At 38.1% G+C, this 14531-nt stretch overlaps 1 protein-coding gene and 1 long non-coding RNA gene across 2 annotated transcripts in view; one reads left to right on the plus strand and one right to left on the minus strand.

Annotated features, from left to right (window-relative positions):
- Positions 1-5603, minus strand: part of LOC145334705 (uncharacterized) — a 47581-nt gene extending 41978 nt beyond the window's left edge. Inside the window, exons 1-2 of the mRNA XM_080180279.1 lie at positions 5499-5603; positions 3806-3943 (exon numbers count right to left, since the gene is read on the minus strand). Coding sequence (XP_080036405.1) covers positions 3806-3923 — 118 coding nt within the window. The 5' untranslated portion in view covers positions 3924-3943; positions 5499-5603. The remainder of the gene's footprint in view (positions 1-3805; positions 3944-5498) is intronic.
- Positions 5604-10204: 4601 nt separating this feature from the next.
- On the plus strand, positions 10205-13301 carry LOC145334153 (uncharacterized). Its single transcript, XR_013884735.1, has 4 exons — positions 10205-10329; positions 10586-10646; positions 11001-11076; positions 12830-13301. It is a non-coding gene; the product is annotated as an uncharacterized LOC145334153 (long non-coding RNA).
- The last annotated feature ends 1230 nt before the right edge of the window (positions 13302-14531 follow it).

The raw sequence follows: 14531 nt of genomic DNA on the forward strand, positions 1-14531 counted from the left end.
TTGTCTATTAGGTGTTGCTTAACCTAATTTTTCAAATGTTTTTACTGAAAAGAAGAGATTTGCTCCCTTTTAGCTACCCTTTATTGTTAAGTTTTTATATCATGTCTTATTATAGGGCTAATGATACCAAGTATGAACCATTCCAAAGTGAGGTGCGTAGGAAGAGTTTCATCATGACCAGTAGAAGCCTTCCTTGTGAAGTACACATTTGAAACTATGCCAAGCACCTATATCAAATATTTCAATCTTTGTTTGTTTATTATTTTTTGTGTAAATAAGAGTTTAAAGATATGTTTTTTTATTTGCAGATTATAAACATAGTCTGGGGTTAAAAATATTGTTTAACCTGTTCTTATTTTTTAGTGTGTGAAATGTCATTTTGTGTACTGTTAAGAGTGCTTCTGTGGTAAGACAGCAGCATACGGACAGGCATTACACAGAGTTGCTACGCAGCGGCTTATCAAATCAAGCCTTCAGCGCTAATCCTATTATTACCAGTTCACCCCTGCCCCTCCGGGGCCGTGCTGAGACCCCACAGGCAGCGGTCAGATTGGACCGTGGGACTGGTGAACTGGTGGGACAACGCACCAAGGATGCCATCCAGCTCTCTGCTCCGGAACAAAGGTTTGGGGAGTATCTTGTCATCCCAGAAGGCCTGTATGCGCACAGGCCTGGCTCCGCCAACGTGTTCCGAGTACTGGTGGTAAATGAAGGGGAGATGCCTCTCCTGCTGAACGCCGGCTTCCCCGTGGCAGGGGAGCTGGTGAAGCCCGACGTCCTGGAGGTCTCCGACCAGCCTCCCACCCTCACCTCCACTCCTTCCAAGAGCCTGCTGAACCCCCAGATATGCAGCAGCTGTGGGCAGACCTTGAGATGGAGGAGAACGAGTTCCTGCGCAAGGACCCCCTGCTCAAGAAGGAGGTCTGGACTATGCTGTAGGAGTACAGAGACGTATTCTCCAACTCTATCCCCGGGCTGCACCGACGTCGTAGAGCTGCAACTTCGCCTCAAGCCAGGGACCCAGCCGATCCGCCAGAAATTTTGTGATTTGAACCCCCGGCAGGAGGCTGAGTTGGAAAGCCAGCTGGATACCTGGTTGAAGGAAGGAGTCATAGAGCCTTCGGACTCGGCCTGGAGCAGCCCCCTGGTGCCCATCAAGAAGAAGGACGGGAGCACCCGTTGGGCGGTCGACTACCGGGCCCTCAACAAGTGTCTTGAGCTAGACAGCTACCCCCTGCCCAAGATCCAGCAGCTGGTAGAACAAGCCAGGGGAAACCGCGTCTACAGTGCCTTAGATGCGGTGGCTGCGTACTACACCATCCGAGTGTCCGAGGATAGCCGGCCCTGCACAGCCTTCACCACCCCTAGGGGCTTGTACCAGTGGAAAAGAATGCCCTTTGGCCTAGCCACCGCACCTTCTGTCTACTCCAGGTTCATCGCCGGGGTTCTAAACCCATTGGGCACGGCCAACCTCCAGTCATACCTGGATGATGTCTTGTCTTTCCACAATGACACCTGGGCCCACCTGGCTAGGCTCCGAGAAGTCTTGGAAGCCCACCGTAGGGGAGGAATCCGCCTCAAGCCCTCCAAGACCAAGCTGTTCCGCGCCAAGGTAGACTATCTGGGCCACACCCTCAGCCGCAACGGCATAGCCATGCAAGAGGATTACATCGACCGCATCCTCGACTGGCCAGCCCCCAGCACCCCCAAGGACCTGCTGGCGCTCCTGGGGTTCTTTGGGTATTACCGGCTGTTCATCCCGGAGTACGCCGACCTCACCTACGAGATGAATCGGCAGAAAACGGCCAGGACACTGACATGGACAGCTGAGATGGAAGCCCAGCTGGTACAGCTCAAGGACAAGTTCCGCCAAGCCCCGATCCGAGCGCCACCCATGTTTGACCTGCCAGCCGTGTTCCAGCTCACCACGGACTACAGCAGCCGGGCCATCTCTGCCATTCTCAGCCAGTGCCAGGACGGCAAGGAGAGGCTTATTGCCGCCGTGGGGTGCAAGACGACTGACCCCGAGACCCGCTACCCGTCCTGGAAGGGAGAGATGGCCGCCATCATGTATGGGATCCGGAAATTCCACGGGATCCTGTCCTACCGCAGCTTCCAGATCAACACTGATTCCTCGGCCTTGCTACAAATGAAGTCACTGAATGCATCCACAGGGATGGTAGCCCGCTGGCAGGAGGAACTAGCGGCCCTAGACTTCACCATCTGCCATCGTCCTGGCACCCAGAACACCAACGCTGACGCCCTCAGCCGCCGGGAGGATGACAACATGCCGGCCCCATCCGCCAAAGAATTAGCAGAGCAGGCCGAGTATCTCCACCACCTTTGCCAGCTAGGGGAGCCCGCACCTGGCAGACCCTCCACAGTACGGCTGGATCCAGCACGAGTCTTGGAAGCCCAGACCCAGGATCCCCTCCTGCTCCATGTCCGCCAGTGGGTGGCTGATGGGAAGCCCCCAACTAAGGCTGAGCTCCGGGGCAAGGACCGAGACGAGCAGCAGTGCGCCAGCCGCTTTGCAGCACTTGGACTCGACGAGCATGGCTGCCTCACCACCACTGACAAGACCCTGACAGGGGAGAGAACACGGTACCTGCTGCCTTCGGCCCTCCGGCAGGACGCATTCTTCCTGGCCCACGGAGCCCCCATGGCTGGACACCATGGAATGGACGCCACTATAGCTCGCGTTGCCATGCACTTCTGGTGGCCCAACATGTCCCGCGACATCCGCCTGATGGTCCAGACCTGCCCCGAGTGCGTACAGAAGGTCACCAAGGAGCGGTTGAAAGTAGGGATACACGTGCCCTCTCGGCAGGGGTATCCACAGCAAGTCTTGTTCATTGACCTGGTGGGGCCCCTACCAGAGACGCCAGCCGGGAACAGCTACATCCTCACCTGTCAAGATGGGTTCAGCCGGTTTGTCAGCCTCTACGCCATCCCCAACAAGCGCACCCTTTTGAGTTGAGATAAAGTAATTATAAACAGGAAGGAAGGGGACAATGGACTGTTTATTACACTAGTCCCCAAAGTTTTTTAATTAAGTTTTATTAATCTTTGGCTTAAAAACTTTGGAGACTTTTATTGAAATTTAATTCGTTGGTTTTTTTAATTAATTGTCAAAACATTTCAACCACTAATTGTAATCTACGGAAGGGTAATTTTGAGTGTATATTGGAGATATACATAAATTTATCAGTCATTGTTTTTATCCCTTTCGATCCCAGGGTTATAAAAGTTTAAGTGTCAGCGTAATTTACAGTCCAATGTTCCCTCCCTCCCGTGTTCTATGTTATGATTAGAAAATTATAATATTCGATAACTACCCAAGTTATTAATTGTGAAAGCTCCCAGAAAGTAGGGGGACTTTGGACTGTAAACTAAACTTGCACCCAAAGTTATTTTATACCTAGTGTAAAAACTTATTAACCAATAATTTTTACAGGTTTTTTTCATCTATCATCATTGAGGATGTCCATAAATTTATCGTCCACTGTCTTATCCCTTAAGATACCTGCAAGAAGCTTCTACCTGTACCTGTGCAGGGATCTAAAGGGATAAGACAATTGCTGATAAATTGATGTACATCCCCATTGATGATACACAAAATTAACCCTTGTGTACATTACAACCTAAAGGTTGAAACGTTTGAATACTTATCTGAAAGAACCATCAAAATTCAATAAAAATACCCAAAGTTGTATAGCAAACGAATAATAAAACGTTATAATTAAACTTTGGGGACTAGTGTAATAAACAGTCCAATATCCCCTCCCTCCCAGCCTAAATGTACCTGTGGGTGGGATAAGGCCGTGTGCAGTTTTTGAGATACAAATGAGCAGAATTATTATGTAAGGTTGGGCAGGTCGGGCATGCAGCATATTGTCGTGTGTCTTCACTCTTCTTACCATTCCGTATAACAGTCACAAATCTGGGTTATAACAATGGTTATGTATAAAGGTTGATAAATAAGGTTATTCCATATTAAAACAATAATTTCATCTAAAAAGCAAAGATATTTTTTATAGTATGTCTGTTTTTTTTAAGCGAAGCTTTTTTTATAAATAGGGTTAATTCGTCCGTCCGTAACAGTCAGCTTTTATAGTTAATTGAGGCATGTTAGAGTTTTCCTATTGATTTCAAACTTTGCATTATGAATCCTATAACAGAGATACGAATTGGAAAGCATAGCAACTCTATAACCATTACCAGAATGTGCATAGGCTGATTTTTAACTTTTTGACAACATTTTTTGTATGATATAAATGTTAGATTTATCCTATCAATTCCAAACTTTGCATGATGATTCCTGTGAAAATTAGGTACATTTTTAAAAATGTAGCAAATCATTAATAGTTACCAGAAAGTCTGTACATTCATTTAAAATATGTTGATTTTTAATATTTGACAACATTTTTTTTGTAAGATATGATCATCATATTTATCTGATTTTTGAAATAGTGACTTTTAGGACAATAAGGTAAATTATTATTAATGAGGCAACTCTATAATCTCTTTAATCAAATCCGAAAAATAAAAATAAGTCCTTTTACTGTATCATATATTTACACAATTTTGCAACAAATTTATGTATAATATTGTTTAGACTTAGAAATTAATGTTCTGACACCTTACAAGAGTTATCATTTGTTAGACCTCCCCTCAGATTTTAGAACTTCACTTTTATGGATGTTGTCATGGATAAAATTTGGGAGATCACAAGTTTTTTTATGCGTTTAATACAGGCTGCAATATTAGGTATAATATTTGTAAAAAAAAAGTTTGGTGCTTTCCCTCAAAGTGCTTACCAAGCACAAAAATCTGTTAACTTAAATTTTTGAAATACATTTTTTTCACCCTAGATAATTCGTCCTACATTCAAAGGAATTTCTAGTAGACAAACATTTTTCTTGATCGGTTCCTGCGTTTTAATTTAAAAATATTAAACGAGCCTTTTTCTAAGAAAATCATCTATTTAAAGCTAATTAATTATGTTAATAATTATGTCTAATTGTTCTTACACTGTATTCGTATTGGCCCATTACGCGATGAATGATCTATTCTTTCTATATTTAATACTCAAATACATACAATTACAAGTACCTCGTGAGGGCGGGTTTCTCCTTCGATTTAAGTGATCATCTAGAGAATCCAGAGCATCATCTACATGTAATGGGATGCGATACTCTAACACCCAAGGATATTAGGTTTAGTAACATCTATCAGACAACCAACTATTTGATTGCATGACCTTTGTCTGAGAAGTCCTGACTGTGATTGGTAATGAGTAGCGCCTGTTTATGTGTCAAGCCATTTCCCCTAATCTTAATGTTTTTGTCGCGCACCTGACATAGCAGCAGTAGAAACCATTTTTAACGTCAGTTATGACGCGGTTTTGATCTGAAATTCGAACATATCATCTACCCGGCGACAAGCGGATGCGCTAAGTGTTGAGCCACGATCGCAGGTTCACCCAAATACACAACCTTGAGATTTAAGTATCAGCATGATTATAGTGACATGATGGGTCTTGGAGATTTTCGGTGTAAGGCCAGTAGGATCTATTTAAATCTTCTCTACTTATCATTTCTGAATTTAAATAGGCGTTAATTCATAATTCTTATTTAAAAGTAACAGGATGTGAGTGCATCTGTATGTCTGTAGCCAAAATCTCGCTAACCACTGAACCTATTTGGTTTTCCTTTCCTGCATACAACGAAGATAAAACGTTTTTTGAAGTAGTTTGTTCATCATACATCACTTTTAAGCATTTTAATAAGATTTTGAAAACATCAGGAATCTTAAGGGATAATTTTCTTAACGGAAAATTCATTGATGTATATTCCCAATGATGATAAATAAAATCACCCCTTCTCTTTAGATTAAATCTATCAGTTTAAAAATTTGGATACTGTTAATCTAACCCAACCCATTAGGGTTCATTAAAAGTACCCAAAGTTTTTGAAGCAAACAAAAAAGAGAATTTGTTGTATACAACATTGGGTGTAATTTACAGTCCAATGTCCCCTCCCTCCCTGGAAAACATAGTGCATTTGTTTTACCTCTCTAGACATATAAATTTCTACCATACACATTACATATTATTTTCATTCTAAATAAATCTGAAATACACAGTTAAGAATTTTTAAGTTAAAACAAGAAGCTTTGTATTGGTTCTGGTAAGATTTTAAGATTTTTTGTGGACATCTAACAAATATCCTAAAGCTAGAACCCTGTAAATTGTAGAAGGTTTGGTCCAGCTCTTTACGAGATCATACTACACACTTTCATATACAACTCACTACCTTTATAGTAAACTAGCAGCTACGCCCCAGCATCTAGGGGTCTTTGTAATGGGTTTAATGAGGACGGAAAAATAGCGTAAAACCATCCCAATAATTAAATCTAAAATTAACAGCCTGAAACCATCGCGTGACCTATGTGAAGCTTCCCTATAAAGGATAACTCAATTAGTTTAGTAGTTATTCAAATCTTAAGCTACAGACAAAAAAACCTTACTACTTTATATAATGGACTAGCGGCTACGACTCTAGAAGCCTCTAGGGGCACTAAAAGTTTTCAATTTGAGATTAAAAAGAAAAAGTTAAAAATATTGTCTTGATTGGGAGGCATTTTGTATTAGGAGAGGAGGGTGAAGATATTCTCCCAAAAAATAGTTAAAAACAATCCCTGTACCTATAAGAAGTTTATCTGAAAAGAATAGAAGCTAAATTTTAGCTTAAAACCATCAACACTAGAATCTAAAAATGAAATAGCATAAAACCATCACTTGATCTACCACTGTGAAGCTTACCTGAATTAGAGAACCCAGTTAGTTCAGTAGTTATTCAACTCTTAAGCTTCAAACAAACAAAATCTTACAACTCTGATGAATTGAGCCATACTGATGAGCCCTAAAAGGGCGAAACCCTGTGTCTATGGATATATATGCTCGTTCGGTCAGGTATTAGGCTAAACTAGAACACTCTAGAAAAACCATACTAATTAGCCATAAGTGCAAGGCCCCTCAACTACTCATAAGTTGGTTGAGCTCTCTGGTCGAAATTTCATTCCTTACTCGTCATGGGGTAATGGCGCAATGGGTAGGGTGTTAGCCTGGTAATCTAAGGGTTCCCGGTTCATGTCCCGCCACGTGCAAAATTAACTCTGATGAATTGAGGCATACTGATGAGCCCTAAAAGGGCGAAACACTGTGTCTATGGATACTTTATATAATAGGATAGTTATTCACATTTATAAGAACCTCTGTGTTGCTTCGTGGACAGAGGTTTACTAACCTCTCAGAATACACATTCATTCAATGTATGTAGATATTCTCCGACAAAATAACCAGGGATCTAAAGGGATAGGACAATGACCGATAAATTGATGTACATCCCCAATTTTGATACACAAAATTATTTCTTCTGTAGATTACAGTTAGTGGTTCAAACGTTTTGATACTCAAATCAATGACCGACCAAAATATAAGTCCCCAAATCCATCTAGTAAGAAAATGTTATTATAAAACTGTTATTACAGTAACTGTCAGCTCTTTTCGTAAAATTTGGACATATTAGGATTGTCCTATCGATTTCAAACTTAACATGATTTCTATATAGTACAATGTTATACGTGTATGTAATCAGTACCGTATAATTTTGTTTCAAGTTATACATTTATTTTTTACTTATTCAGTTCTGACACTCTACAAGTGTTAATGTTCGTTTGTTCTACCGTTCCAGAGCTTCACTTTTTTTGGTGTTTTCTTCCTTGTTTTATTTCAATTTGCGGAGGGAAAGATTACCCCTTTAAAAAATGAAAATAAAAATGAGGTAAAAATATGAGGAAAACATTTGTATTTGTACTCTAGAATTTGAAATGTCCGTCTGTCCGTCTTAGTTTGGGGGAAACGTGATTTTCTCGGCTCCTATAAAAAATAAAAGGCTAAAATTTTTGACAACATTCCTTATCATTAAGGAGCACAATTAACTGTAAAACATCAATGGCGGTAGGACAGCTTTTTAGCAGGTTTTAGGCTATTTTTGTATTTTTTTTACATTTTTCTTTATATCTTTGGTGTTGATGGTCCGATTTCCAAAATTTTTTCAGTTAAAGTATTAAAATTGAATCTCAAGAAAACAACTATGATGGTCAGACTGCCTTTAAGCAGGTTTTAGGCTATTTTTGTATTTTACACATTTTTCTCCATACCTTTGGTGTTTATGCTCCGATTTCCAAAGTTATCAAAATTAAATTTCTTGTCGTCTTAAGAAAACACCAATGGCGGTCAGACTACCTTTTTGCAGGTTTTTATATTTTTCACATTTTTCCTCATATCTTTGGTGTTTATGATCCGTTTTTTAAATTTTTGTAGTTGAAAATACCAAAATCAAATTTCCCGTTGTTTTGAGCGTCCGTCTGTTAGTCATAGTACTGAAATATAAAAATTTAAAACAAATGTTGAAAAGGTTTCGGGATTTTTTTCCTAATATACATGCTTTTGACAACTAATATATAAATTCTTATACATGTTTTTTTGTGCTTTGCTACTTATGGATGTTGTCATCCTAGTTCATACTTAGAATCACATGTTACTTGGAAACACATAAACAACTTAAAATTAAAATAGTGTACAAAGCAGGGGCGTCCAAGCTTTTTATTTTGGGGGGGTAAAATTTTTTTAAGGGGGGGGTAATTAAAATTTTATCAAAAATTTAGTATTAAAAATGCGCGCGAAGCGCGCACAAATTTTTTTTGTTAGAGATTTTCTATTTTAGGGGGGGGTATTTACCCCCCCAAAATTATTTGGGGAGGGTAATCGCCCCCCCCCCTTGGACGTCTATGGTACAAAGCCCATGCTTTCCCTTGGTTACCTCCCCAAAAATAAGTGTTAATTTTCACGTGACCTATAATAAGCTTCACTAAAAAGAGAACCCCATCGGTTCAGCTGTAGGCAAGATCTTAGGCTATAGACAGACAGATAGGGTTGGGCCGGATACCCGGTTCCGACCGGATATCTGGCCAACGTTCGATTTCCGGCAAATTATCGGATATCCGGCATTAAAAATCAGCCGGATATCCGGTATCCGGCCTGATATTAAAAATGGCTAAATATCCGGCCCAACCCTAGAGACAGAACAATAATCCTGTTACTTTTGTATAAGAAAATTGGGGCAGGACAAAAGCAGGAGGGACAAACGTCGGAGTGAACGAATAACCTTCTCCCTTCTTTACACCCCCCTTTTGAATCGCCGTGCACGCCCCTGATTTTATTATTTTGTGAAATATTCAAGTTGTTTACACAAGTTTTATAATTTGCCTTCAATAAATTAACATATGTTATTATCAAGTTTTTTTTATGCATCTTAAACTTTATCAGTTTTGAAACAGATTTTAAACAGTCTACATGAAAACAAGAACAGCTATCTATAATACAAAGTAGAACGATGTCTGTCTGTCCGTCTGTCCGTCTGTCTGTCCGTCTGAAGCTTAAGATCTCAGTAACCACTGAACCGATTGGGCTCTACTCTTCAGGGAATATACCTACTGGTCCTGTGATGGTTTTAAGCTATTTTCTTGGGGGGTGGGACACCCCCAACCCCCCCAAAAAATGAAAAACACCCCCCCCAAAAAAAAAAAAAATTTTTTTTTACTTTTTCTTTTTAAATCTAAAATACGAAAAATTAGGTTGATCAAACCTCTTGGGGCACAGCCCCTAGAGGCTAGGGGCGAAACCGCTAGTGTCATTATGAAGCAATAACAAGCTTTCTCACTTTTTTAGATAAACTTGTAATATTTCAGTGTATTTTAGATAATTTCTGCTAAATTTACAATCTAAAAAAATATTATTAATTTTTTTCCATTAGATTAATTAAAATGTGACGGAACATTAAAATTAAAAGCTGCTTTAGAAACAATGCAGTAATGTGAAATTAGACGAAGCCCAATCTGTACCACTTTTAATTCCTGTGACGTAATGAAAATGAGGGATTCTCCATCTCTTATTAATGGTTTTCTTTCCCACTTCTCCTCTCATCTCCCTCATTTATATGACGTCACTGGAATCAAAAGTGGTACAGATTGGGCTTCGTCTGAAATTATTTTAACATTTATTTTTATTGAATCTATTAATTATGGGAGTATAGTATTTATTTAAATTAATTAGACCTAACTTCCACATTACTTGATTGAGGTTAACATCCCCCTGGAAAACCCCCATGCATTTCACTGCTTTTGATTAAAAAAAAAATAATTTCAGAAGAAAAAATGAAGTTTGTTACTGTTTTGTTCATTTGTTTTGTAATTTCTTTTCAGGTTAATTTTACCTTTGTTAGAGAGGGAGGACACAATGGATTGTAAATTACACTAGTGCCCAAAATTTAATGACGACGTTATTTTCTTCATTGCTTCAATAACTTTGATTCAATGATCAAACAATGATCTTTATCTTTATAAAGTTTAATTCTGTTTATCATAATTGGGGATGTATCTTGTATAATTATTCTTCCATTGTCTTATCACATAAGATTACTGGCTATGTTGATTTTGAATGAAATGGTCCTTGTTTTAGACTTTTAATTGTATGGGAGCACAGGAGACACATTGTTCAGTCAGAATTCCGTGTCAATCTGGTAACCATATTTGATTTTATCAAGAATAAGAACATCAAAAGTGATAGGTTCAAATCTCGGGACGACATCGCGCCATAACTAAAGACATTGAAAACGGATCTTACTGCTGACATGTCAAATGCGCGACTTAAATTTTTAGAGAAGGGGATCGCCATTGTACTCATTGCCATGCATTAATTGGACATCTCAGACAAATGTTCAAGAGCAAGCTTAGAGTATTAAATTAAAGTAATGTTATTGTAACAAAGACATATACGTCAATAATACCGATTCTGCTAAATTAGAACAGACAAATACAAAGAAACATCCATCCTTGTTTTTTTTGTAAAAACTTATTATGAATCATTTTTACAGGATGTTTTCGATTTGAACATCAGACAGAAAACTATGCAGAATGCTTTGATAACAGATTGAACAACAGAAGGGGCAGGTAATATAGAGTGAAAGGGTTTACATAATGAGAGAGAGAGAGGACAATGGGCTGTTTTTTACACTAGTTCGCCAAAGTTTTATAATAACGTTTCCTTATCCGTTGGCTTTACAACTTTGGGGACTTTTATTTGACTTTGATAGGTTGGTTCTTTCAGTTTAGTGTCCAACGTTTCTTCAACCACTAATTGTAATCTACAGAATTGGTAATTTTGTGAATCATCATTACGGATGTACATTAATTTATCGGCCATTGTGTTATCCCTTTAGATCTCTGCATTTGTTGCAAAACTGCTTAAATACAGGACTTTATTTTAGGACATACTTACATTTTAAAGACTTGATTAAATAGGCTTCGCTTATAACAGTGTACATTGTTATAGAAGGAATCAGTATTTCAAAAATCAGATGGGCTGTTTATTACACTAGTCCCCAAAGTTTTATAATAACGTTTCCTTATTCGTTGGCTTGACAACATTAGGAACTTTTATTTGACTTTGATAGGTTGGTTCTTTCAGTTTAGTGTCCAACGTTTCTTCAACCACTAATTGTAATCTACAGAATTGGTAATTTTGTGAATCATCATTAAAGATGTACATTAATTTATCGGCCATTGTCTTATCCCTTTAGATCTCTGACAGTTTAATTAGTTTTAAAATCAGGGCTAAGCAGCCGTAGCCGCATTCAGCGGCAGCTGCACAACCAACCAGGGATCTAAAGGGATAAGACAATGGCCGATAAATTGATGTACGTCCTCAGTAATAATACACAAAGTTACACCTTCTATGGATTAAAATTAATGGTTGAAACTTTTAGACACTCATTTAAGTGAACCAACCAATCAAAATTTAATAAAATTCCCCAAGTTTCTTAAGCCCACGAATAAGAAAACGTTATAATAAAACTTTGGGGACTAGTGTAATAAACAGCCCAATCTTGTTTAACTCCCAGCAACCAGTCACAATAAGCCCAAGTTACTACTAGCCATGTCTCAGCTGCAGCTATCCTAATCCATGTTCAGCCGCATAATTTAAATTAGTTTGTACGTCCGCATGTCCATTTAAAACATATAATGTTTTACCTTTTTAAGAACAATTTTCTATGTTATACATTATATATTTATCCTATTCATCTGATTTTTGAAATACTGATTCCTTCTATAACAATGTACACTGTTATAAGCGAAGCATCTATATAATCAAGTCTTTAAAATGTAAGTATGTCCTAAAATAAAGTCCTGTATTTAAGCAGTTTTGCAACAAATCTATTGACAATTTTCTTTATATTTATACATTTACATATATTCTGCTTTTTCAGTTATGACACTCTACAAGGGTTAATGTTCATTTTTCCTACTGTTTCAGAGCTTTTTCTTTTACGGATGTTGTCATCCTTGTTTTACTACTTTTTAGTAGCAAAGCTATTTTATAATTTACTTGTTCTGTCTGTCCGTCCTACAGTCTGTAACATTATGGGGTAATGTGGTATTCTTGGCTGCTATTTAAGTTAGACAGCTGAAATATTTGTGATGATTCCTATAGCAATGAGCATCCAGTATATAATTTACTTGGTCTCTCAGCCATGCTACAAAATACAACTTATAAAAACACAAATGAAAGGTTGCGTGATTTTCTCACTAGTAAATTTTTACTACCATCTTAATATCTACATAAAATCCCCTTTTCCGTTATTTATCCACGAATTATTTTGGTGCTTCGCTACTTATGTATATTGTCATCATTGCTTATTTTTAGGTTTCATTTGAAAAAATGGGTGAAGAATGAAAAATGGAACAAGCTTAATTTGTATAAATGCTAGACAGGGAAAAGGAAATGGCAGTTAAATTTATCTTTACTCCTTCTTTTCCTCCTATCCTTTCATAGAATGTACTAGCGACCAGCGCCCCAAGCATCTAGGGGCTGAGAATTAGTCTAATAAAAATAGTCTAAAGCCATCCTGGGCCCTATTCAAAGCTTCCTTATAAAGCAGAACTTAATCAGTTAAACAGTTATTGAAATCTTAAGCTTCAGACGAAAAAACATGGTACTTTCAATAAGTATTGAGCTGATAAAAATTTCTCCTTTTTAGGAAAGCTTGACATAGGTACTTGGATAGTTTTTGTTATAGTTATACACCCTAGATATTATAATTCTAGGGGCGCATTCCATAATATATTTAAAAGTTACCTATATATGTAGAATTTCACAAATATAATAATTTTGGTTAGAATTTCAAAAGCACAGCTTTTCTATAATAAGGGTCGGTCCGTACGACCGTCCGTACGTAACGAATAGCTCTTTTCGTAAATTTAAGCATGTAAGAATTATCCTATCGATTTTAAGCTTTGCATGATGATTCCTATAGGAGTTAGATACGAGTTAAAAAGCGTAGCTACTCTATAATCGTTACCAGAAAACCCGTACGTCCCATTTAAACATTTTGCTTTTCAACTTTTTTAACAACAAATTTTTATGTAATAAAATTATCCGATTGGTCTGATTTTTGGAATTTTGATTCCTAGGACAACAAAGTACATTGTTATAAGCAAAGCATCTCTATAATCAAGTCCTCAAAATGAAAGAATGTCCTAAAACAATATCCTGTTTTAAGCAGTTTTTCAACAGATGTAATTACAATTTTGCTTCGTTTGACTTTAATGCATTTAAATTCTGATTATTCAGTTCTGACACTCTACTCAAGTGTTAGTGTTCATTTGTCCTAACGTTTCAGAGCTTCGCTTTTATGGATGTTGTCATCTAGGGTTGGGCCGGATATCCGGTGTGGCCGGATATCCGGCCATTTTCAATATCCGGCCGGATACCGGATATTGAAACTATCCGGCCGGATATCCGGCTCTATGATTTTTTATACTTTACACCAAAAATCTCTGCTTTTTAAAATTTTAAATGGCTATAATTTTCTTATTATTGAAGCTAGAAGAACATTTTTTCTGAATAAGTTCAACTTTATGTAAATTTATATAAAATTTCTGAAGAAATTTTTTTTTACTACTTTAATATCTGGTAATTTGGCCGGTTATCCGGTAATTTGGCCGGATAACCGGATTTTTGCCGGATATCCGGCGTTGGCCGGATATCCGGCCGGTTACCGGATATCCGGCATTTGAAATCAGCCGGATATCCGGTATCCGGTATCCGGCCAAAAAAGTATCCGGCCCAACCCTATTGTCATCCTTGTTTTATTGTAATTTACCTTATTCCTGTTAATTATTAGTTTCAATGTGGAAGAATTATTTTATAATTCTGTATTTATTCATTTATAATAAAAATATGTGTTTTAATTAAAGGGTGTGCACAAAATGCAGAACAAAAAATTCGGGCATAGTCCCTTTCGTAATATCGCTCCATAAGGGGCCATTAGTCGTATTTTTAAAATGGCTTTTTATAGGTTATTTTAGGTTAGGTTAGGTTATATTGAGTTAGGTGATTGCCCCAC

Source organism: Acartia tonsa, chromosome 12 (assembly GCF_053477335.1).
Source record: "Acartia tonsa isolate MP-2025a chromosome 12, ASM5347733v1, whole genome shotgun sequence".
Taxonomy (NCBI): domain Eukaryota; kingdom Metazoa; phylum Arthropoda; class Copepoda; order Calanoida; family Acartiidae; genus Acartia; species Acartia tonsa.